A 26,730-nucleotide genomic window follows, 5' to 3' on the forward strand; every position below is an offset into this window, starting at 1 on the left:
AATGATTTGGGATTTTCTATTTCCCCTCCCCACTGAAAAAAATTCAAATCATTTTCATGTTAATCTGAGCAAAATTTTGGGATCTTTGTCTTTCACACTGGTGCATCCTTAAAATTTAAGCTAATTTCTAGAGTAGCCTATGACTCTCCAAACATGTTTTGAAGGTACAATCCAACAAGCATTGTTTAATGAATAGAAGTCTTTTAAACATGTATTTTGATCATTTATATTCCTTAATGTATGAAAAACTCTATAGCAAATGGTCAAAACTATATGAGGTACCATACTAGCAAAAAACTTTAGTCTGTCTTTTAAAAATGTGATTTTGTTCATCACGATTTCCTGAAAAGCCTTGGCCAACAGATTGGGTTCTGCGGTTACAGCCCACCTCACACATCCATCAGATTATTAAGGCATAACCCTATCGGTATTTCTGTTAACATTTAATAGAAAAACAAAGGGATCCATGCTAGTCAGTAAGAAAAATTCCAAAATCCATGGTCAGGCAATACCTTTATTAGGTAGGAGTCAATGAACCTGTCAGTTTCATTTTCTCCCTGTTTCTCATTATTCTAATCTTAAATTTGGTTTGTTTTGAACTTTGAAATGTTCTTTTAAAAACTGTATTAAAATTTGTATTCATGTTTGTGCACATTTCTTCTAACACATTTCTCCTAAACACATCTTTATACACAATTTTGCCTAATATATACATTTCTGCAAGCAATTATCCTAATATAACACAGTTTTAACATTCTTTTCACCAATATACACATTTTTGTGTACACACTCCCTTAACATATGCATTCCTGTATGCACTTTTTGATTAGAGAACTCAGTTGCAAAATTTGGAGAAATGCTAATTTCAAAAGATAACTGAGTTTTGGACTGCATGTTGGTTTGAAAGTGTGAAATTAGGTAGAACACATTTCTGCCCCATCCCTAATTAGGAAGAATGAAAATGTCACAAAATAATGAACAGGCGTTCAAGTTCTCCAGAACTCTTCACCAGGGTCATGTCTCCATGAGTGATTTACTCAGAGCTGGCTGCATGTTGAGGTCATTAGGGATATATGATGTCATGGCCATCCAGCAGCCACCCTGGAGCTTATCAGGGAAAAACCAGATTTCCTGAGACTGCTTGAAGTCCGATTCTTTTCCTGAACTTGGGTTCTCTGCCATATAGTTGTTGTGTGCCCCAACCCCCACATTTACCGCGGGTATGCTAGCCCTGCCCAGGGGTGTGCCTTTCACTGTGACGCCGGTCAAGGGGTGTTTCCTGTCCCTGTGTTTCCCAGCACAAACCAATTAGTGCATACTCAGAAGGAACTCCCATTGGGTTCAATGAGGCTTGTCCCCTGAATGCTCACATCAGAATTTACAGAGATTCCCCCTCCATTAAAATGGCACAGTTTAAAGTACAAATTCCCTAAATACTCTAAAGCACAATCTCAAGGCTCCGATTTTCCATAGTTTGGCTTATTGCCTTAGGAAGTAACTACTTCTCACCTTCGTTATAGAGCTCCTGAACAGCATCGGATTAGAAAAGGGCCTGGTTTCCCATCCCGGTGTTCTCCCCTCACCATCTTTTCCAGCACAAGCATATGTGTGTCTACTCGGAAGTAACTCCCATTGTGCTCAATGAAGCTTCCTCCTGAAATGCAGGTTCATCTCGAGCTTCAGAGGAAAGGAGAAAGGGGGAAGGGGGGAGCCTCGGGGGGAGGGGGAGCCTCTCTTATTGGTTGAGCAGCCCCTGCCAGCCAGATGACATTCACTCCAACCCCCCTCTCCACCCAGAAGTATGTTCTGTGAAGCAACTGCGATACACTTGCTCATGGAGCCCTGAGCAGAGCAAAGCCGTCTCCTTGAAAAATGTGGGCAAGCTGCTCCTTCGTTCTCCTTCTGTTGTCATGGAGACAAAGTCCAGGAAAGATGCTAAGCAAAGAGTGTAGTCAGAATGAGAAAAAAAATCCTGGTTTTTATGTGGAAGCCATAAAGTTTTCACTTAGTCACAATTTAAAAAATGTAGGAGGAGATAGCATATTTAATTGGATTGCTCATTATTTTGTGACATTTTGATGGGACCCAGTAAAGGTATTGCCTATCCATGGATTTTGGAATTTAATAGGAAGTCAACTTGAAAAATACATCTTTCATTCTCATTATGTTTATACTGCAATAGAAACTTAGTCGATGCATCACATCTATACTCTGATATAGGCAAGTGAAACAATACAGAAAAGATTGCAGACCCTGAGTCACAGTATGTGGGGGAAGTCTTACTTCCTTCTGGCAGATCATATCAGACCAAGGTGAATCATCGCATTAATTCTTTAAAAGCCAAGCACTGCCTACTTCTATAGGATGTATCTTTCACTAGTTAAAATTTAATCCAAGAGCTGCAAATATTTCTTTTTTGCTTTTCAATTCTATTACTATTAATGTTTTTCACCGTGAGAATGTGCTTTTGCTTTGTCAGGCTGCATTACAGGAGATGTCTTTATGGTAGAATGTTTCAAGCTGAACTGACTTTATAACTTTCAGCATGGCACTTATGCAGAAGACACAAAGTAGAGCCCTAAAGAATGTTGACAAGAATATGGCTTGGATCCAATAGCACAAGAAGAAAGCACTTTTAGTCATGCTAGTCTAATCATCCACAATTTACGCTGACTTCTGCGTTCGTTTACACCATATCCCACACCATTCCTGAGAATCTCCCCACCTTCAACTCCGTCCTTGGGGGATACATAGGGGGTGCAGTGGAAAGGAGGGGGTGGGTAAGCCCAGTTCTGTGTGTAGAAACATGCTCACACTTGCTAGGATCAAAGCCATTTAATATCGGTTTGAAATCTGAATTTCTTTACTTGAATGCTTAAGGTGTTATTTGGTAATTAAGGTGAATGATTCACTTGGTGTGACAGCTCAGGACAAATACTGCACCTTTTTTTAACAGTAAAAAGCCAATACACTTTTGTGAAATTTAAGCATTAAAGAAGCCAGAAAGGCCAACTATAAATGTGTTAGCCTTCTGCCCGAGAGACAGATACACAGAAATTCTAAGCCATAAACCGAAGATGCATACGTGCACTTGTGCAGAACTGGAAATTGCAGCTCACTCTGCTCTTATTAACATCTCTGCCCTATCCTACATTTCTAACACCGTAGAACAATACATGTTTACCACAGATAGCTGCATATGCCAGAGAACTGTTAACTGTAGACTGAGAGGATCATAGCTCCGATGATTTCTGGCTACATCACATAATCAACAAAACGAGATTTCCAAACGTATGCTAAATCTATCTGGAGCATTAAAGACGTCCCAACAATTTACGCTTTCCACCTCTGACAGTAATAAGCTGGAAGATGGTGCAAAAAAGGGTCTGGACATATTAAGTCTAGGTATACTATACAAATGAAGTATATAAATAAAGTGACTATGATCTCCCACCCCACACTGTATAGGGCCTGACCTTGCACACAGATTGACTGATTGATTTCTATACCACCCAATAGCCAAAGCTCTCTGGATGGTTCACAAAAATTAAAATAAAAAAACACACACAGTAAAAAATATAAAATATAAAAACCAGATTACTGTTGGAATTTTGTTTTTGTTTCCACAAATATCTTTTGCAATGCTTATAAGTTTACTGGATTGGGAACAATACATTATATTATACCATTGTCTCCATGTTACGTGTGGGAGCTGTTATAGACATATCACAAGAAAGACATAATGCTGCTAGAAGGTGAAGGGCAAGAAATAAGATGGGCTATACTGGTTTCCAATGACCTTTGTCCAGAACTCAAGAACAGTGATTTAAATCACACAAGGCATTTCAGTCATTTTTTCTTCACTGAATTTCATTCATCGTCAACTACTATGATACCTGAATGCATAAAATATTGATGCTAATTCAGCCTACTGAAATGTGTTCTTTGAGAACTTGTGGAAAATTGATTCAGGCCCCCAAATGCAACATAGTGTGTGCCTAATGGTAATACTGCATGTGCACTAGAATGTATTCTGACAATGGAACAAAGTTTGGTCCTTTTTTGTTCCTGCTTTGATTCACTTTTTGCCATCTAACTGGCATTTTTTGCATACAATACATTCTTTCCTTAGCAAAGTATAAAGATACATCATGTGCTTTATCAAATGCTGGGAATGCTCCTTGTGCATTTTCTGTTTAGTTATAAAATGGGTTTGAAGAGCAATCACATAATAGCTTTTTTTGTTAATGCAGAGTATATTTTGGTAATTTTCCAGCGGCTAAAGAAGATTGCTGTTGGAAAAGTAACTCTTTATCTAGTGAACAGATATTGACAAAAATAAGGGATCCTTCTCCGTGATAACTCTTAAAGCATCATCTAAAAGAAAATGCCACTGCCTAATGACCGCTTGGCAACCAACTTCACAATCTACTGGTGAGAATTAAATGAGATAACCCCATATGTATCACCATGAGTTCCATGTAGGAACGGCAAAATGCACATGAGGAACTATGCAAATACACGTACCATTTTATGATCTTTAACGGATAAATGCTCATCCAAATATGCTTTGAGAACAAATAGCTTTCCAGGAAGATGTCACACCTTTAATAATTTAAATGGAAGATGCCTGTATTTATGAAGTATATACAATGAAAATGTAGAAAACGTTAAGAACATATTCTTTTATCATCCTCTACTAGTTTCTTTTTTAGATTTTTCTTGTTGTGGCAAACACTTGGTGAAAACAAGAAAATGAGTGCCTGTCTACTTGCTATGTAGGTAATTGTGTGGCTGCCAGCCATGTCAGATTTTTTTTAAAAAAAATTCTCAGTTCAGGGGCTTAACCCATCAAGACAGCTATGTCCAGGGTGAGGATGTTTCTTGAACATTTTTCTGAGAAAATTTGTGAGATTTTTCTTTTTCTCAACCCTGAAGGAAAAGGCCGCTTTGCAGTATTTTCTCCAAATGTTCTCCAGTATTTATTGTGCAGCCACGCCACCTCTAGAATGACCAGTGGTGTAGTGGTGGCAGATCGCGCCAGATCTTTGCTCCGGCACTTTTTTTCAAACCAGCCCCCAGCCGGGTCACAGTCTGCTAGGGAAGGAGGAGGGAGCAGAGGGAGTGCGGGTGGCTGCTTCTTGGCTGTTGGCCAGACAAAGGCAGTGAGCGAGCGAGAGAGGGACCCTGAGGGAGCTCTGCAGCCTCCTCTCGCCCCCACCCCCCGCTCTCCTCCTCTCTTGGCATCTCCGCCCATCCCTGCTCCGTGTCTGCATGTCCAGCACTGCCCTCGTCTCCTGCAACACTGGCCACCCGTTCAGGGCTGCTGCTGCTGGCCAGAGCGGCAGGAGGAGAGTGGGGGGGGCACTGCCACCATTATTTACTTATGGGGCAGGGCAGGTGGCTGGTTTTCGCCCAGTTTTTAGGATTTATCACACAATCCTATGCATGTTTACTCAGAAGTCAGTCCCACTATGTTCAATTGCCAATTGGGCTTTCTCCAGCTGCCTTCCCAAGATCTCTGTAAATTTAATTCGAAATAAACTCCCATTGGATTGCACTGTTAATTCTTGAAGATTAATTTCTACAGTAAGCAGAACTGCCAAATGCAACCTGCTCTGTCAGCTACACTTTTTGGTACAAGGTTGGCATGTATCTGGGCAAACAAACCCTGGTGGAGGGAAGGAAAACAGAAAAACATCAGTTGGGAGAGGAGAAAGAAGGTGTGTGTGTGTGTGTATGTATGTGTCAGGAGCGCCCTAGCAGCCTCTTTCAGTACACTCTAATAGCCAACTCAAGACACGAACAAAAGGATTATTTTCAAGGCTTTAATCCTTTTACAACTTAATGACTCTTTCAGATGCTAATCACCAGCGACTAAGCAATGAACAGCAGAGTAGCCTATGCTCCGGGTAGGCAGTTGGTCCCCATTTGAAGGAGAATCACGGGAAGACCCTGAACTTATGGGCTAGGGAGAGATCCTCCCCCGCTTCCCCTTGGGGCCACGGGACGCGGCCGTTGCTTGCGTGCCAAACAGGCGCTATGCCTCCTTTCCACGCCCTCCATCGCTTGTCGCTCCCTGTGTCGAGCATCTAGCAAGCCCCCTCCTGCACTTTCTCACTGCCAGGGTCACTATCTATCCCAGGAATGCTGGCAGAAGGAATCTCTGCCAGCTGCTGTGCCTGTGCGGGATGAGCTGGCTCCTCTCCCACAGATTGCTGATAGTCCTCAGAATCAGAACTGCTCTGGGGTTCTATCAGCTCAGTTTCTACCCTGACAGTATGTGTGGTTCAATCCAGCTGGGTGTGTGGACGTTTCTGTTGCGAGATGGGAGAGATACAATGAAGGAGCTTAGGAAAGGCTAATGGAGCACCAGCAATATGGCCGCCATTGCTGTATTGCTGGCTGATGCTGACTCCACTCCGGACGCAAATGGCGTCCAGTACGATAGGCTAGCCTATCGCGTGAAAACCCGCAGATGCCATTTGCGGCCGTAAAGCCCTTAGTTTAAGCCAAATGCAGTCATTTACAGCTGCATTTAGCTTAATCTAAGACCTTTACGCCCGCAAATGGCGTACTGGACACCATTTGCATCCGTAGTGGAGTCAGCATCATTCAGAGACACAGCAATGGCGTCCGTATCACTGTGCTCCGGAGCCAGCAGCAGGCAGGATCTAGCCAGCGAGGACTTCGATGGGAGGCGAAGGTAAGTACTCCATTCCTCCATAGACTCTGGAGGCTGGATTCTTTTGAATCCAGCCTCACTGGGGTCCGTGGAGGAATTCTCCACCCATCCCTAGCAAGCAGTCATAGAAAAGCAGCCTTATAGATGCAGCCATGGAAAAAGTAACTTTATCTGGCATGACCATGTTGATAGGCACCTGAATGCTAGGGGTGGACGAAAGTCACTTACCTTTCGTCGAAGCTTGTTCGCGGTGGGGGGGAGGCGCTTTGCTGCCCCCCCCACGAAGTTCAGGCCGGGGGGGGAGGCTTCCCGCCTCGCCCGGCCGAAATTCAGGCCGGGGGGGAGGCTTCCCGCCTCGCCTGGCCGAAATTCAGGCCGGGGAGGAGGCTTTCCGCCTCGCCCGGCCGCGAACTCCAAAGTTTTGTTTGTTTTTTTTAAACGCCCCCGTGATAGGCTACGTGACGATTAACGTAGCCTATCACAGCTAGATCTGCAAAGTCAGCCATGATAGGCTACGTTAATCGTCACGTAGCCTATCACGGGTGACTTAAAAAAAAAAAAGCGCGTATGCTAATGGCGGCCCCAATAGGGAGCCGCCATTTGCATTCCTTATTTGGTCGCTGTAGTCTACGTAAAGATTTACGTAGAGTACGGCGAAAATAAGGGCAACGCAAAAGCGTTGCCCTTATTTTCGCCGTAGTCTACGTAAATCTTTACGTAGACTACAGAGACCAAATAAGGAATGGGAATGGCGGCTCCCTATGGGGGCCGCCATTATCCGTACGCTCTTTTTTTTTTTTAATCACCCGTGATAGGCTACGTGACGATTTACGTAGCCTATCACGGCTGACTTTGCAAATCTAGCCGTGATAGGCTACGTTAATCGTCACATAGCCTATCACGGGGGCGTTTGTTTTTTTTTTCTTTTATTGAAATGGCAGCGGCGGCAGCCGGTCGAAAGACCGGCTGCCGCTCCCCCCCCCCGCACGAACACCCGCCGAACCGCCGGCCGGACCCGCCGCCGGGAGGGACATTCGGCAAAGGTAAGTCCCGTCCCGGGGGGGGTGCGGGGTGTGGGGGGGTGCGGAGGATTTCTCCCCGAAACTTGTTCGGGGGGCCGAACACGTTGGCGCTCGGCCCCCCGAAGTTTCGGGGAGAAATTCTCCGCCATCCCTACTGAATGCTGGCAGAAACAGGTGAACACAGTAATTCATGTTTTAAAATACCTGCCAGTGTTGTGGCCTAGCCCAGGTGCTAGTTTACCATCAGAATCTGGTCCGGAAGGGTCTGGAACCCAGTTCAGTAGTGAGAAGCTCAGGTCCTAAGACTTTGGCTATGTCTACTTATTCATGTAATGGCAAGAGTAAGAGAGATTGGTTGGGGCCTAATCAGCCTGTGGAATGTCAGAATAAGTGTGAGCTTATCTCTGTCAGTTTTGTCAGAGGGAAGCAGAGGGGGACTTGAATAACTTCCATCCAGTTCCTAGTTTTCAACATTAAATGTCATGCCTAAAGTTAAGAAAGCTAACAGCCTCACCATGAAAAACTAGCAGAAGGGGCAGGGGTTTTCAGAGGTGTCACGCAGGTTGATACATCAACTCAAGAGGACAGAACAGAAATGCCCTGTTTGACATAGGGCTCATTTATGGTCTAAAATCCCCTGTCAATTAGATCATCAGGAGGTGTGTTATTGCAGCCCCACCCTTGTTTTTAAGCAGATGCTGAGACTGAGAGCCTTGGCTGAGAACCTGTTTACTGTCCATCTTTATTGTCCATCATTGCTGTCTGTCATTTACTGCCTGCAACCCTTCATATTTGAGATTTCCTTCTGGCTGAGCTGCAAGAAATACTTCTCACCTGTACTTTAGTCTGTTTCACCTGATTTGTCTATAAAACCTAGAACACTGTCAGTTTGAACTGCAAATCATTAAGAACCTGTCATGGAATGTATTTGTTATACTTTTCATAGAACCTGAATTCTTGTTTAGTATGGATTGTGTATTTTTGTCTTCGATATCCAAGAAGGCCTGCTGGCTTAGACTGATTGTGATTCTTGGATTTTTCTATGCCTTAACCCATTTAGCATGGAGATACTAAAGTGGAAGCTACGGTCACTGAAATCTCTCTCTGTGTGGGTTTACTTTGGACTCACTCTTGAACTGATATTTTGACTCTTAGATTTGATAGGTCTGGACCCATATAGTGTGGAGGAACCAACAAAGAATTCAAGGCTGGACTAAATCTCTGCATAGAATCATAGAATAGTAGGGTTGGAAGGGGCCTACAAGACCATCGAGTCCAACCCCCTGCTCAATGCAGGAATCCAAGTCAGAGCATCCCTGACAGATGGTTGTCCAGCCTCGTCTTGAAGGGCTCCAGTGTGGGAGAGCCCACCACCTCCCCAGGTAATTGGTTCCATTGTCGTATTGCTCTAACAGTCAGGAAGTTTTTCCTGATGTTCAGCCGGAATCTGGCTTCCTGTAACTTGAGCCCATGATTCCGTGTCCTGCACTCTGGGATGATCAAGAAGAGATCCTGGCCTTCTTCTCTGTGACAACCTTTCAAGTACTTGAAGAGTGCTATCATATCTCCCCTCAGTCTTCTCTTCTCAAGGCTAAACATGCCCAGTTCTTTCAGTCTCTCTTCATAGGGCTTTGTTTCCAGTCCCCTGATCATCTTTGTTGCCCTCCTCTGAACCCTCTCCAGTTGGTCTGCATCCTTCTTAAAGTGTGGTGCCCAGAACTGGACACAGTACTCCAGATGAGGCCTAACCAGTGCTGAGTAGAGGGGAACTAGTACTTTCTGGGATTTGGAAGCTATGCTTCTATTAATGCAGCCCAAAGGAGCATTTGCCTTTTTTGCAGCCACATCCCATTGTTGGCTCATATTCAGCTTGTGATCGACAACAATTCCAAGATCCTTCTCACTTGTAGTGTGGTTGAGCCACGTATCCCCCATCTTGTAACTGTGCATTTGGTTTCTTTTTCCTAGGTGCAGAACTTGGCATTTATCCCTATTAAATGTCATGTGCCTATCAACATGGTCATGCCAGATAAAGTTACCTTTTCGATGGCTGCATCTATAAGGCTGCATGTGTGGTTATATCTAGGTCTTTTTCTAGAACCCTTGTGTTTGATTGCCTGTGGTGTTTCTGACAGGAATTATTTGAGCTCCTTGCTCTGTATTCAGAACTGCAGATATTGCAGTGGGAAAAACAAGTTGCATTTATCTCTGACACAGTTATAGTTATTACTTTTTGACTGTTCTCTGAACTAAGGAATAAGCATATAGTTAATTACCATCAGATATGATTTTTGGAGAGAGTTACAACCAGTACACTTTTACTCTGAGAGCTAAGAAGCTCATCTAAGAAACCTGATTTTGCTACCAATAAAAGTTATCCCTGTTTCTGGCATTCTGTGTTACCTTGCCAGAATATGCTTGTGCCACAAAATGGGCACATAACAGCCAGGAAGCAGCTCCTGTAAATAATGATCATGCCAGGTCAGACACTTTTAGGTTACTGTTCTATATCCACTTACCTGGAAATAGGCTCCATTGAACTCAATGGCAGTTACTTCTGAATAGACATGGATAAGATTGTATTGAGACTGCAACTCTACCAGCATAGCCAATGGTGAGGGATTATGGGAACCATAATCTGAAACATCTGGAGGACCACAAATTGCCCATCCCTGCATTAAGAGCATTTGAACTGGGCCAAGAATTAACAAAGTTTCTCATAATCGTAAGAGTTTTATCCCAGCTTTTAACAAAGAGAGAACTGTCATAGTTTTGAAACTGGAAATCTGGGAGTTAAGCAATATCTTTTCTTGAAAAGATTGCCTGCTTCAGAAATTGTCTGCCTCCCATCCTTCAATAGCAACTTAAAAGAAAAAAATGAGTTGAAGATGGTATTACTTATATAGCTATAACAGACTCACTAATATCAGTTCTACTGTGTCCAAATGTTCTGGTTAGATTGGGACTTTTTAAATGTGAAATACGTGGCTGGAACTCTTTATGAACATAACTCATTCTTCTTGTGTGTCATTTCTTTTTATATTTTATCAATAGTACATCAGAATTATACAGGAATATAATATTATACAGGAATACCATACTGCTGGATCCATTCACCATTTGAGCTTTTGCCTTTTAGTGGGTTGAGACTATAAACCACATTAATATAATAGATTTATAGCATGACTAAAATGAAAGTTTCTTGTCTTTCCCATCAGAAATGACCATGTTCAACGTTCAATGATAAAATATTAGTTGAAAAGGAAATATGATGTATAAAATCAGAACAGCTTCAAGGTGGAGTTAGGCACAACCAGAATTGTGGTATAATTGTCACATTCCTTTGTCCTCTCCACTTCAATCAACACATGCAAGGAAAGAAGGCCTCAAGCTACACCTCTTTATTAGTTAATGACTAGCTACTTTACAAATGCAGATTCTAGGGAACTCTCAGACTGCAATAAAACAGCTAATCCACACATCTACAGTTTTCAATAGAGGAGATGAAGTGGAAGTTAGGGAAGTTGCTAGCAGTCTGGGCAAGAACTTCTCAGCCAGACTAGCTTCTCAGGGATGCCCTCCCTTAGGGTGGCTCCTTCCTACATTGGCTTTCTCAAGTGGCCAACCTGGCGGAGCGTCTGAGCCCTGCCTCTAACTTTTCTCGCTTCGCTCTGTGATGGACCCTAGCATCCCTCAAGTCATGCCCCTCATTCTCCCCCCCCCCAAACCTAGGTTCTCATGGTAGAGGAAAGGGAGGGTCGTTCAGGCTGGGCCATGTGTGTGTCAAGGTCTTGGGAAGAAAGTCTTGCCTTATCTGAGCTCTCTAGGAGAGCTCCCCACACCCCGCCTCCAGTTCTGGCTGTTTGCATTCTGAATCTGAGCTGCTAGACATCTGCACACACTCATATTCATTCCTGACAATAATAATTTTACTGAAGCTGCAATCCAATACATACTTACCTGGTCAAAAGTCTCATTGAACCCAGTGGGGCTTACGTCTGAGTAGACATGCATATAATTGTGCTGCAAATCTCCAAACTTATATTTTTCATTCTTACTTGTGCAGAGCCATAATGAACAATACAATCCCATGGATGTTTTCTCAGAAGTAAATCCCACTGGATTCAACAGGCATCACTCACATGTCAGTGCACAGCATTCTAGACTTAAACTGAATAGTGGGTCAGGGCATAGAAAAGGAGGTTGGTAAAAGGGGGTCCTAGGCAGCAGATGAGGTAACCAGTGCTGGTTTTCCCATGGGATGGTAGAGAATTTAATTCAATTCACATTTTGAAATGAAATTACCAAATTCGCATTTCATGAATCCATATGCAAACTGGATCACAATTATCCATTGGTATTTTACTTTTCAGGATTTTTAAATGCAATCCCCCCCCCGGCACACAAAATACATACATTAGAGGAAAGTGTCCACAAAACTGCATACAAAACTATACAAAAAAGGGAAACCATACACTATACTAGGGAAATCTGTTTTTAAAATGTGTATATTAGACAAAAATGAGTAGACAAATTCATGTATTAGGAGAAATGCATACACATTTTGGTGCAAACTTTAAAAAAAGTTACAAATTGATGTGGAAATTGGATAGACATAGGATTGGTAAAATGAGAAACTGAGCAACACCAAAATTGACAGATTCATCTATTCCCATTTCCCCTAGCCCTGAACAAGTATTAAAAATTAATGAATATTTCAATTAATGTTATGTTTTAGATAATTATGAAAAATGGTTTGAGTCATATTCTTAAGTAAGGAGAATTGTGAAATAAAGGCAGACATAACTAGTTAATTGGGGAGGACTACAGCTGAGTAGACTACCAATCATTTTTCTTCACAGATTGACACAGACTGTTATTATACTGTGTTTATTGGTTGATAATTATAATGATAACTTGGGGTATTGGGGCCCACAAAATGTCTTCCATAGGAGCTCTCTGGAGCAAATAGCAAATGTGTGAAAGTTACACTGGAAAGCTACATTGGAACATTATTCACCTCAAACAATTCTGCATAGGAAACCCCACAGAAATATGGAATACCATTCACAGAATTATTCCTGAGCAAAATATACAGATAACCAGGCCCAGCTCAAGACATTTTGCTGCCATAACAAAATGGCGCCCCCTCCCATTCCACATACAACAGCTAAATGGACTGGCAGTTGAATCATTCTTCAACCCTGGCAATGCGACAGCATCTTCCACCACACCAAGACAGCAGGCTAGCTTAGGAGGTGCAGGGAAGGCTGCATGGCCCACTGCTTTCTCCTCTAGCACCTTGCTGCCACCTCCCAGCATGTGTCGCCTCAGGCGACTGCCTCACTCTGCCTAATGGTAGAGCCAGCCCTGCAGATAACCCATTCTGGCATACCTTTCCCACATGCATGTTTTCATTTCAAAATCAAAAGGTCATCCAAGAAGCACATAACAAACGTCAGAATTGCCTCACTTCTGCAATGGAAAACTGTTATGTAAAACAGTTGATTTTTTTAAAAAAACAAAAAACAAAGCAACTCAGAGTTAACACACGGACAGCTGACAATGATATGCTTGAACAACAAATTACTATAGCCATTGAACTAGGAGGATACTTTGTACGTCACTGTCACCAGCATTAACCCTAGTTGTGACTTTTCATTTTCTTTTTACACATCTTCATAGAGTCCCTTTTGTTATGGTTTTGGGACAAATGGATATAGGAAACAGTCTCATTTTCAAGTGAGAACAGTTGGAATATCAGTGAATTATGAAATCATGGAAACATAGGCATTTTACTTTAAGGCAGCCTGCTGTAACAGCAAGACATAACTTGGATTCCAGTTTAGTGGCACATTCTGAATGAAACCTTACATTTGGTTATAATTATGAAACCAATACGGTTTTTAAGAGTTGTTTGAAAATGGTACCTGCAGTTTAAAAATATTTTGTTCCCAGAAATGAGACATGACAATCCACATTTGGCCAAGAATTTTACTTGGATGTTTCCAATAAACATGGCAAAAATATATAAGAAAAGATTAAGCTTTGCTAAAGCTCTTTATACAGTGATGTACTGCCAAGATTTTATACAAGGCTTCCAAACAAAATGTTCTGCCATAGGTTGAGATAAATCCTAGATGCCTGGCATGTTCCTGTGTGGGAAGGCAATCCAATCACTTGTTTGTCATTTTTAAGACAAAATACATTGTCATAACAAAGGAAAGAGGCATCAGTACTTGGCAGACAAATATATTTGTAGAAAATGTTAATTTTCTGTACCTGAAATATATGAACAATGTGTTGCTCTAGTTATAACACACTGCAATACTTAGAAATGGAATAGCACCATTCCCTGGCTGGCACAGGTCTCTGTGTACTGCTTGAAGGACTAGGCAGCAGAGAAAAAGGTGGCAGAAGCATCTAATATAGTTGGATGATTGCTTGGTTTTAAAGTTTTATGAAACATTATTTGTATTGTTCTTTATTTGTACACTGCTGTGATTTTTTTTTTTTTTTTTTTACAGACAGTTAATCTAAAATCCTATAAATAAACAGTGCTAGGTTATGCCCACCTTTACTCTTCCCTATTCCTGTTAGCTGCTCCTGAGGGAATTTGGCCCTGATGAAAACATTTAAGTGGGTACATGTTACCTGAAATGTGTGAATTTTCTCATGCAATATCAGCATGAGCATTAATGCATACCAGTGTAATTGGGAAGGGAAGGGTGTGCAGGGCTAGGTCCAATTTGGGGGGGGGGGCTCCATCAAGTTAGGGGGCCTTTTTGATGACACCAAATTATTTAGGTGGTTCAAACAAAAATGGATTGTGAAGAACCCCAAAATGATCTCTCCAAATTGGCAGAATGGGCAACAAAATGGCAAATGTGGTTTAATGTAAGCAAATGTAAAGTCTTGCACACTGGGGCAAAAAGAATGCATCTTCTAATATAAGCTGATGTGATCTGAGCTTATATGATCTCGGGACTGTGATGGGCAACTTGATGAAAATGTTGACCCAGTGTGCAGCTCCTCTGAAAAATGCAAATTACATGTTAGTAATTGAAAATAGAACTCCCAATATCATGCTGCTGCCCTTATACGAATCTATGTGTGACCACACCTGGAACAGTTCTGTTCACCACACCTAAAAAGGATATTTTAGAGTTGGAAAAAAGTGCAGAAAAGGACAACTAAGGGCGCAATCCTATGCATGTTTGGACAGAGAAAAGGCCTACAACCTTGTAGGCCTTTCCTCTGTCTAAATATGTATAGGATTGCACCCTAAAATGATTAAGAGGCTGGAGCAATGCATCTATAAGGAAAGGTTACGATGTCTAGGACTGTTTAGCTTAGAAAAAAGGTGTATGAGGGGAGACATGGTAGAGGTGTTCAACATTATGCATGGTGTGAAGAAAGTGAATAGGGAGACATCTAGTATTATCCCTCTCTCATAATACTAGAACCAAGGGTCATCCCATGAAGCCGATTAGTGGGAGACAGATAAAAGGAATTGCTTCACACAGTGAATAGTTAAACTATGGAATTCACTACCACAAGATGTAGTGATGGCCACCAATTCTGATGGCATTAAAAGGGGATTAGACAAATTCATAGAGGATAAAGCTATCAATGGCTACTAGTCTTGATGGCTATATTTACTTCCAGTATCAGAGGCAGCATGACTACATATACCAGTTGCTGGGGATCATAAACAAGAGGGTGCTGTTGCTCTCATATCCTACTCATGGGTTTCCCACAGGCAGCTGGTTGGCCATGGTGTGAACAGAATGCTGGACTAGATGGACCCTTGGTCTGATCCAGAAGGGCACTTCTTCTTCTGTTCTCCCTCTGGTGTGCATCCATCTTCACTTAGGGCCAAATGACACAGGATGTTAAATATGTCTTTGCATTTAACGCGCAGAATGTTTGTTTGTTTAAAAATGCAAATAACATCCAATAGGGAGCATGATTATTTTTGGGATTGGAGCAGGCATAGAAGGGGAATTTAACCCTTCCCTCCCTTGCTTCAGGTCTGAGGAACATCTCTCTTCTGAAGCTAGAATTTGCTCTGTGGAGAAATCCCCCATTGGCATGAATTTCCCTTCCCTGTCTGCCTCCTGTGATCTGCCAAAATGCAATTTGCATTTTTTTTTTAAAAAAAACTGTTTATTAAATATAACAACACCTTTAATGTCACATCAAGTTTTGCCCTCCCTCATCCAGAATGCTGGTGGACATGTAAGTGAGCAGACAATGGTGAGGACAAGGACCAGCAGCCAATGCCACCAAGTCTTTGCTCACTTGTCCTCTCCTGCTAGGTGATGATGGAAACTGGGCACCTGCCACTCCCCAGAGGGAGAGGGCAGGTAAGGGAGCAGCAGCTCCTTCTTACTGCTGTGGATAAACTGGGTAAGAGAACGGTACCAGTGGTGAAGAGAAGCATCAAGCGACTCTAGCAGGCAATGCGCTCTTACAGCAGGCTTGGACAATCTGTTCACCTTGTCTTAATGCAGAGGCGGTCTTGGCTGCTGCTGCTGGCTGTCTTCTTCTACACCCCTGGTCTCAATGTCACTACAGTTTTAGGAGGATCCATTCTGAAGCAGTACAACACAATCCATATATTCTAGTAGAGTTCAAACATCACGTCCTCAAGCAATTCATTCAAGACTGATTAATCTGCCATATCTATGCATTGTAGAGGATCTGAGGACGGATTCTAGGATGTGTACTCAGTTGTATTTAGTCATCACTGTAGCCCTTTTCAGGCATTGTTTAACCTTAACAAGCGGGTCTGCACTGCATCAGTCCACCACCTGTGTCACATATTTCACACACACACACATACACCCCGCCAGCTATTCACGCTGTTGGGGTTCTGGCTTATGTGGAGGCCTACACATGTACGGCTGTATGCACACAGGCCAAGCACAAACGCCGGGGAGACCATGTGCTATACATCATGTCGGGATGGGGCTACGTCATACAGTTCACTCCCGCCTCACATGTGTAGGTAAGTAGGTTAAGTAATGCCAAAACAGGGCTTGTGTGAACCGAATGTGCTTTAGAATACATCCAACATGCCCCTAATAGGAGCGCATTGGGGGGAAGTTGGGTAAATGATGGACAAGCTGTCCAGTAGAATTATTAATCTTCTAACTGCAGAATCCCTGATCAATTCTACAGAAACAGTTTAAAGCCGCTGATCTAAACCTTAAAGAACCTCATATTTTATTTTGTGTCCAAAGAAATACAACAGTAACACATCAGCACTAACATTTGTCCAAATTCTGTTGATAAAAACTTTAACAAAAAACTACATGTTGATCAACGAGAAGTAGTATCAGGTACAGAATCTCTCCTCCTTCCCCTCCTCAAAAACACAAGGAGTATGATGGATACTATCTAAGAGATTACAAGGAAAATCTTTGAACTCTTCTATTCTTGCACATCCCCCAATGAAAAGATGTGGCTTTCCAGGGGCATTTCAAAAAGTAATCTCCTGCAACAACTAACATCATATTCCTCTCATAGATTCAAAAGTGTGAAAAGGGAATGGAAGGAAAGGAAGGAAGACCACACAGAAATATGTCTAAGAATTCCCAAAGCACCTTTCCAACATTTTCTTAGGAAACAATTCTGTAATATACAGAATGCTTAAAATATCTACTCAGTACATGTCAACTCAAAAGTATGTCTCCTTGAGTTCAGTGGGACTTACTCCCACATAATTGTGTATAGGCTTCCAGCCTATTAAAATAAGATTGTGTTCAGGGATAAAAAGAATTCCAGCTTGTAACTCTTCAGATATAATGACATGCTCAATCCAATGCAAAATTCTGTTTTGTGCTGGATCAGAATTTAATTGTTCTGCTTCGTTATGTGATATAAATTAGGGATGTCTGAGGATTTCATGCAGACATTGGAAATCATGCAGACATTGTCCCGTTCACCACCCTGAAGGTGAACAGGAACACAATTCTCAGGATTTTTTCCCCGCAATTTCCTGAACCTTCATTCGTGTTTTAAAGTGTGCACTTCTGAAAAGCACACTTGCTCACTTAATTGAGATGGCTCACACCAACTGAACATATGGTGGGAGCCCTGCAAAGTTTTATTTACTTAAAATATTTATCTTCTGCCTTTCCAAAATTGTCAAGGTGCCTCACACATCAATCAAAACAATAGCACATAAAAAAAAAATGACACAAAACCTTTCCCAGTCATAACTAAACAAGCAGCAGTATATCCTCTCTATTACTAATATTTTTCAATATCTGGAAGCTTTTATATACTTCTACTTTCTAGTCGTAAGTTATTTTTTCCCCTTCCTGGAGCCCCATTCCTATTGTACAAAAATATGTTTCCTTAGCAACATCTTAACCACAAATGAACCTTGAGTAAATCAAGGTGGAACTGAAACAGATTTAATCAAATTTATGTAAATGGGCTTCAGTCCACCTTGTCTCTGGCAAGCACCAGGTTACCTGGCGCTGTTTTTGCTGGAAGACATAGGTCTCATACCATTTCAATTCCGTTAACTTTAAGGGGACAAAATCAGGTAAACGCAAGCAATCTGGATTAATATGCTCACACATTGGGACTGTGCTAAAATCAACTGGGGACCAGGGGGTGGGGGAGAATCAATGCTACATTTTAGGATTCAATGATATTTGATAGTATTAGCATTGTGCCCATAAATGTACACAGACAGGCCTGTCAGAAAGTGAAAATTATTTCCTTTGCTAATCAATATGCAAAATCAGGAGGAAGTTCAAACCATTATTTCATATAATTTTTGGAGTGATTGCTCCAAATATTCCTTTCAGTACATAATACAAACTACATATACGTGCGCGCGCGCACACACACACACACACAAACACAGTAAATTCATGGTTGCACCACTTACCACTGCAGAGAAATTCACCAAGGAGGCACTATGACTGGCTGCATTGCACTTAAAATTCAAATGTTGGTCTGTCTCCCTTTTCCTGGTGTCACGGCTCAGTGACCTGTCTGGATTTGCAGATATTTTCTGGAAAGCAGTGCAAGTCATCCCCAGGAAATTAGATGGCTTGATCATAAAGGCCTCCAGAGCAATATTTACAGAAACCTGTCGAAACAAATGTGAAGAACTGGTGTATTGTTTACACATTGTTAAAAGCACTCAGTTGTATCAAATCTACAGTGTGTATTTGCATACTCTGTACATTGTTTTAAAATAGGCATCACAAACAGCATTCATATACACCCATACATTTATATAACTTGTAGGATAGTGACATTACTTGCAGTTCCATTTTTAATTTTAAAAAATGTACAAGGATCTCATTCTCCACACATTTTTCAGTGAGGACAAGTATGACCTTAATTGGAATAATTCTGGTTTAACTGTCAAAAGTGTTTTGTTCGGTTGCTTGTTTTAACAAGACTCCTACACTAAATTACAGTTAAACTAAATCACCTTTAAAATGAATGGGAACTGTGCAGGAGTTCTGATTGGCAAATTTCATCCCACGATGCTATGGCAATAATTTCTTTCATATTACTATGGCAACAAAAATGTGGCCAGGGAAGAGATCATTCAAGTTTCTCTAGGATATCTTGAGTCCAAGGGATGGTCTCTCTGAATCAGCATACCTTCCCTAATGTCTCATGATGTAAAGTGATGATTATCAGTGACAGAGGAGGTGTAGTGAAAGCACTGGTCAAAAACATTTTCAGATGGTTAGATGGAGTCATTTACAGCATCAAAAGGACATGGTCATTTCATATTAAGAGAGAGAAATTAGTACATTCTAAATGATTTAGTTTGCTAATTGCTTACTGGCCAGCTTCCAAAGTGAACAGCAGTTGTTTGGTATTGTATGAGGCTACACTGGGAAGTCTACAGCTTTATTTACAAGTTTTAGTTGACTTTTCACTAGTTTGCCTACAGAAAAATGAGAAGATAAATAATGGCTAAGTAGAGTAAGGACAGAGCTGCAGAATTCTCCCTAAAGGAAGATAGACAACTTTCCAAAACAATGACAAGAAAAATGACCCGTGGCATCTGACATCTAAAAGAATCTAGTATTTTACACAAGTAGAGCATATGTACTCCTATTGCCATATGCACATTCTTTACTGGAAAGCTATTCCATTCCATAATATCCATTCTATATATAAAATATAGCTATGGTTTTCTTTTAAAAATCAAGGAATGTTTTCAGAATATTATGGAGCATCTGTTCCATTCTATGGGAACTATATAGCCAGAGGTTCTGGCTGGATGCATAGTGTAACAGAAAGGAAAACCATTTATCAACTTCAAACCAGATACAGATAGGGAAGATAAAGAGCAAGAGAAATCAGCTCCACCAGTGGCTCCCAGTTGGGGAAATTTTCCAGGAAATACACAGACTTCTGGATGAAGGAGAACAATGTCAGGGTGGAAACTGAGCCGATAGAGCCCCAGAGCAGTTCTGATTCTGAGGAAGAGCAACAACCCATGGGAGCGGAGCTCACTCATCGCTCACAGGCACAGCGGCAGGGAGAGATTCCTCCTGCCAGCATTCCTGGGAGAGATAGTGACCCTGGCAGCGAGACAGCGGGAGATGGGATCTTGCTGGACGCTCGGCGCAGACGCAGGGAGCAGTGCCAGATGGAGGGCGCCGAGAGGAGGTGCTCTGCCCGCTTGGCGCTAAAACAACAGTCGCGTCCCGAGGACCCAAGGGTAAGAGGGAGGACCTCTCCATAGCCCATAAGTTCAGAGGTTTTCCGCTCTTCTCCTTCAAATGGGGACCAACTGCCTTACCTGAAGCTTTGGTTATTCTGCTAACTACCCCAGTGCAGTTCCTTGCTTAGTCACTGGTGATTAGCATCTGAAAGAGTCATTAAGTTGTAAAGGAATAAAGCCTTGGAAAGAATCTTCTTCCTCTGTGTCTTGAGTTGGCTATTGGAGGGTACTGCAAGAGGCAGCTAGGGCGCTCCTGACAAAGGAGCCCAGAACTGGGGGACTCCTGGCACCAGTGAAGTCATAGGATGGAAGCCAACAACCTGACAGCAGTAGCAACCTCAGCAGCAGCAACATCTGCTCCTGGCTGAAGATACTGCCATCTAGCCTCCTGAAGGATGCAACAATTAGAACACAAATGGTGGGAGACTCATAATGAATGCGACTGAACACAGTAAGAATCCATTTGTAATCAGTGTCATCCAGAGGAGCTGTTTTGGGTGGTTAAATGACTCACAGGTGTAGGCTCTAGCAAACAACAGCTTGAATCCTCCAAGGCCCACTGTAAGCAATTTGCTAGACCTTTTGCAGATAAGTCACTTGTATGTGTGCCAACTTGAATGCCATTGTTTTGACAGAGTCTGAGATGGATCGGGCTAGTGTACCATCTAGTCATGTTATGGATACCTTTCAGCTTGTACAACCTGAGGATGTGGAGAAACTGCTTTGAGAACTAAGACCTCCTACTTGCTCTTTAGATCCTTGTCCACTCCAGCTTATGAAATCTGCCAGACTTGGGCTGGGTACTAGGGATATTGGACAAATCTGCAACAGAATCAGATGAGTTAGGATTTCTATGAAGCCGACCTCTGGATTCCACAGTGAACTGGCTTTTCCCAAATTACATGGGTTCCATGGACTTGTGGACCAGTTGTTGCTTTTTACTTTCTGGAATTTTACACAAATTTAGTTGTAGAAAAAATCCGTAAAACAAAAAACACTCCCATAGACTAAAGCATGAAAATGCACATTTGGGTGGGATTTGTACATGTTGAGTGGGATTCACACATTTTTGCAAGTGCAAATTTAGGAAATTGGGGGAAAAAACTCGATTCTGCCAATGAGTGGACAGCAGAACAAAAAGCACCTAACAATCCACTAAACACAGATGGAATAGATTTTACAAAATCCATATATCCCTACTGGGTACCTGGACCTCTGAGGTGGTTAAGGCCTCCTTGAAGGTGTAATGGCCCCAGGCCTGTAACTAAGTCACCTGTAGTTTTAGAGGGGCCTGGAGATCCATAATGATTTGCTTTGGTTCATTATTAAATGCAATTTCCTTGCTAGTAGGCCTCCGAGCTTGTGAGATGAGTCAAAGGTCGATATCATCGCCTCAGCACATTCCATGCTAATGAGCTACTGTTTATCTTATCAGGGCCTAGGATGCGCCTGAGAAGTGAGGCTCTGTTTATGCTAAGCTACAGGTGTCTGTGCTGGGAAAGTTCTGATTGTTTCCCCTCTGACGTGGGGCTATTAGCCTATGCTGAGAAAGTTGCAGATGAACATTAATTAATGCTTGCTCCTGTCATGCTGCCTCACTGCTAACACGTATAGTATAAAGCCCATTTTACCCCATGGCTCTGGGTTCAGAGAAGCTGTCTGATCCAACCATTGGATACGCCTATGTGCTGTAAGTACTCAATAAAGTCTCCTTGTAAGCAAACCTGGATCTGGCTTATCACTATCTCGGCACCTCTAAACCTTAGCAGCCCATGGCCAGGGCATACAGAAGGGCGCTGAAGTTCTCTCAGCTTTAAAAGAAACAATGGTGAGGCCCTTGTTGAAGAAAAAAACTTAGATCCTATGGTTTTGCCCAGTGTCAAATTTGCCATTCTTGGGCGAGGTGTTAGAAAGTGTGGGGGCCTCACAACTCCAAGCAGTGTTGGATGATAGTGATTATTTAGATCAATTCCAATCAGGTTTCAGACCTGGTTATGGGATGGAAACAGCTTTTGTCACCATGGTTGATAACTCACACCAGGGAATGGATGGGGGGAGTGCAACCTTTTGGTTCTTCTGGAGCTCTCAGCAGCTTCCAATACCATCAACCATGATATTCTTCTACATCGTTTATCTGAGTTGGGCTCAGGAGGCGCAGTGTTAAAGTGGTTCTGGCCCTTTCTGGAGGTCTCAGAAAGTGATGCTGGAGGACTTTTCTTCCACCCCATGGCCATTAGCCTGTGGGTGCTGCAAGGTTCCACACTGCTCCCCATGCTTTTTAACATCTACATGAAACTGCTGGGAGAAGTCATCAGGAGGTTTGGGCTGAGGTGTCATCAGTATGTAGATGATACTCAGCTCTACCTCTCATTTCCATCTACATTTTCCAAGGAGGCTGTTGAACTCTTGAATCAGGAGGACTTGATTCAAGTGTGTGGAGGCAGTTTTGGGGTGATGAGGGTAAACGAGCTGAAGCTTAATCCAGACAAGCCAGAAGTACTATGGGTTGAGAAACCAGCTACACTAGATGGAGGCTTACAACTGGTCACATGGGGATGCACTCCCCCTAGAAGACCAAGTGCATAGTCTGGGAGTCTCCTATACTCTGTGCTAACTGGGGAAGCTCAGGTGGCTGCGATGTCCAGGAGTGTGTATTACCAGCTTAGGCTGGTGTGTCAGCTGTGGCTCTATCTGGAGAGGGTGGACCTTCCCTCAGTTATCCATGCATAGTGACATCTGGGCTAGACTACTGTAATGCCTTTGAAGACATTCCAGAATGTCTTCAGCTGGTGCAGGATGCGGCCACCCAAGCATTGGTGGGGGTGAGACGATCAGATCATATAATGCCTATACTTTGCCAGCTGCACTGGTTAGAAGTGTGTTTCCAAGCCCAATTTAAAGTACTGGTTTTGACTAGGGATGGCACGGGTGCCTGATTCAGTCTGGGAATCAGGCGGAACCGCCCCTGCCCACACCTCTGAGCCCCACTCGCTGAGCCCCTGCCCCTGCTCACCTCCTGCCTGCACTTCGCAAATGGCCTGTACTCACCCCAGTGGCCTTGTCGAGCTTTGTGGTTGCCATTTTTTGAGAAATAAAATGGCAATTGTAAAAATACACATAATTGCACACACGCAAAAATGTGCATTTTTGCGAATGCGCGCATTCACGTATGCAAAGACACATTTAACATCCCATGTCATTTGGCCCTAAGTGGTTGGTTCCAAGACAGTGAGGATGGATGCACTCAAGGGGATGCACTCAGGGGGAGAACAGAAGAAGTGCCCTGCCGGATCAGATCAAGGGTCCATCTAGTCCAGCATTCTGTTCACACTGTGGCCAACCAGCTGCCTGTGGGAAACCCACAAGTAGGATATAAGAGCAACAGCACCCCCCTGTTTATGATCCCCAGCAACTGGTATATGTAGTCATGCTTCCTCTGATACTGCAAGTAAATACAGCCATCAGGACTAGCAGCCATTGATAGATTTTTGCAAAGAAATGCTCATTCCGCACACACATAAATAAGCACATTTGCAAAATGTGCATTTCCGCATACACAAATGTGCACATTCGTAAAATCTGCATTTTCATGCATATGAAAACATGTACATTTTTCTAATCGCCATTTTATTTCTCAAAAAAATGGTGACTGCAGAGCTCAACGAGGCCACTGGGGTGAGTGCAGGCTACTCGCAGAGCATGGGAGGGGCTCGAGTGCGGTCCAGGGAGTGGGCGAGCATCTAGAGAACCCAGACAGGGGTGAGTTCACACACTTTTAAAGCCTTAAATGATTTGGGACCAAATTACTTGAAGGACCGCCTTCATCCATATCAGCCTGCCCACACAGCAAATGCCTTTTCATTTGCCCACCTTTGAAGGCAGTTAGATGGGCGAATACAAGAAAGAGGGCCTTTTCTGCAGCGGCCCCACATGTCTGGAATAAGTTGCCATCAGGGGTCCTCCAAGCCCCATCATTGCAGGCTTTTAGGAAGGCCCTGAGAAGTCACTACTCTACTTTGACGTTCCCCTGATTATGCTTTATCAGACTGGGTTGTAGCTGCAATTGTATGTTGTAGGTTTTGTTTTATGCTAGTGTTTGTGGTTTGTAAAGAATTTTTGCTGCTTTATTACCAAATTGGTTTTTATTATGTGAATTCTACTGTTGCATGCTGCCTTGAAAGGGCCCCTGCCCTGAAAGGCAGCCAAGAAATACTTTAAATAAAATAAAACCACCAGATACAAAAGAGTTACAGATTGGAAGAGGAAAGGTGACAGAACCATCAACTACAAATTGATTTTAGATGGCCATAAGACCATCACAGACCAGCCCACATCAAGGACTTCAGCCACAAGGGTAAAGGAGAAGGGTGAAGTCTGGCTCTTATTTCTTCTGTATTGGACCAGAAACTGTAGATTCCCAGAGAAGATGCTCACAGCTTTAAGACTCCACTATTTTTAATTAGGCTCTATGCTTATTGTTGAGCAAAGTGGGAAAAGGAAACTCAGAGGGTGTCAGGGACTATCACATGTAGCATGTGATACAAGCAAAAAGGAGCCTATAGGGTTTGTTTTCTATTTCCTCTGAGAGCTATATAGTAAAAGACTGGGCTCAGATCTCGGCTCTAAATTCGGTATTCTTGCCCAAAGGCACAGCTGCAGCTGTTTACAAAATGGACCCATTGAAAACCTACGTACTACATGAGAACTGTGGTCCAACTTCTCACCCTTCATCCCGCGTATTCCTATATTTGCAAGTGCTATTGTTTACTTCTGTGATGGGCAAATTCTTATGGAAAAGGGTACTCCCAGTACTGTACACTGACTTTTCACATCTATTAGAAGAGATGAGGAAGGCTTCGTCTACATTACCCTGGCATAGGCAAAAATGAATATTCAAAGTAGTCACATGTGTTGATGTCAATGGGGACTCCTTCAAATAGATATAATGTTATTTGATTCGCTTTTTGAATCTGTTAATTTTGAGGGAATACAACTATCACTCACTTAAAAACGGCATTAATATTGAAGTGGCTAACAGGGCAATCCTATGAGTGTCTACTCAGAAGGAAGCTACACTGAGATCAAGGGGGCATACTCCAAGATAAGTATGTAGAGGACTGTAACCTAAATTGCCTATGTAGGGTGCAATTCTATGCATGAATAGACAGAAAACAGTCTTACAACTCCTAGGGATGGCGGAGAATTTCTGAGAATTTCTCCACGAATCTCGGTGAGGCCGAATGCCAATGCATTCGGCCCACCGAAATTGGTGGTGAAATTCTCCGCCCCCCTGCCCCCCCCAGGATGGGACTTACCTCCTGCGAATGTCCCTCTCGGCGGCGGGTCCTGGCGGCGTTTCGGCAGGGGCAGCGGCCGGTCTTCCGACCGGCTGCCGCCGCCGCCATTACAAAATAAAGTAAAAAAAACCAACAACCCCGTGATAGGCTACGTAACGATTAACGTAGCCTATCATGGCTAGATTTCCAAAGTCAGCCGTGATAGGCTACGTTAATCGTCACGTAGCCTATCACGGGTGACTTTGGGGGAAAAAAAAGCGCGTACGCAAATGGCAGCGGCCCATGGGCGCCGCCATTTGCGTTCCTTATTTGGTCCCGGTAGTCTACGTAAAGATTTACCTAGACTATGGCGAAAATAAGGGCAACGCTATTTGCGTTGCCCTTATTTTCGCCATAGTCTACGTAAATCTTTACGTAGACTAGTCGTGCCAAAATAAGGAACGCAAATAGCGGCACCCATGGGCCGCCGCCATTTGCATACGCGCTTTTTTTTTTCCCCCCAAAGTCACCCGTGATAGGCTACGTGACGATCAACGTAGCCTATCATGGCTGACTTTGGAAATCTAGCCGTGATAGGCTACGTTAATCGTTACGTAGCCTATCACGGGGTTGGTTTTTTTTTCACTTTTTGTTTCGCAGCCAGGGAGACGGGGAGCTTCTCCCCGGCCTGAATTTCGGCCAGGCGAGGCGGGGCGCCTTCCCCCCCGGCCTGAAGTTCGGCCGGGCAAGGCGGGACGCCTCCCCCCCTCGCCTGAACTTCGGGGGGAGAAGCGAAGTGCTTCCTCCCCACCGCGAAGCCAAGCTGCGAAAAGGTAAGTGACTTTCGTACATCCCTAACAACTCCCAGCATTCCCAAGCCAGCCACGCATGTAGGACTTTTTTTTTGTCTAAATATGCATAGGATTGCACCCTTAAGAATGTTTAGATGGACATTTAGGATTAGATCCAAAGGTGCCTTGCACATGCAGAACTAAATAAACAGAATATGAATCAAGGTTCCTCTGC

General features: G+C 43.0%; 1 protein-coding gene across 1 annotated transcript in view; it reads right to left on the minus strand.

Moving 5' to 3' along the window:
- Window positions 1-26,730, minus strand: part of ADGRA1 (adhesion G protein-coupled receptor A1) — a 554,873-nt gene that overhangs the window by 227,729 nt on the left and 300,414 nt on the right. Inside the window, exon 12 of the mRNA XM_084845922.1 lies at window positions 18,620-18,823. Coding sequence (XP_084702048.1) covers window positions 18,620-18,823 — 204 coding nt within the window. The remainder of the gene's footprint in view (window positions 1-18,619; window positions 18,824-26,730) is intronic.

The sequence above is a fragment of the Heloderma suspectum genome, chromosome 3 (assembly GCF_057233095.1).
Source record: "Heloderma suspectum isolate Gila_16-S chromosome 3, 16-S_ref, whole genome shotgun sequence".
Classification (NCBI taxonomy): Eukaryota; Metazoa; Chordata; class Lepidosauria; order Squamata; family Helodermatidae; genus Heloderma; species Heloderma suspectum.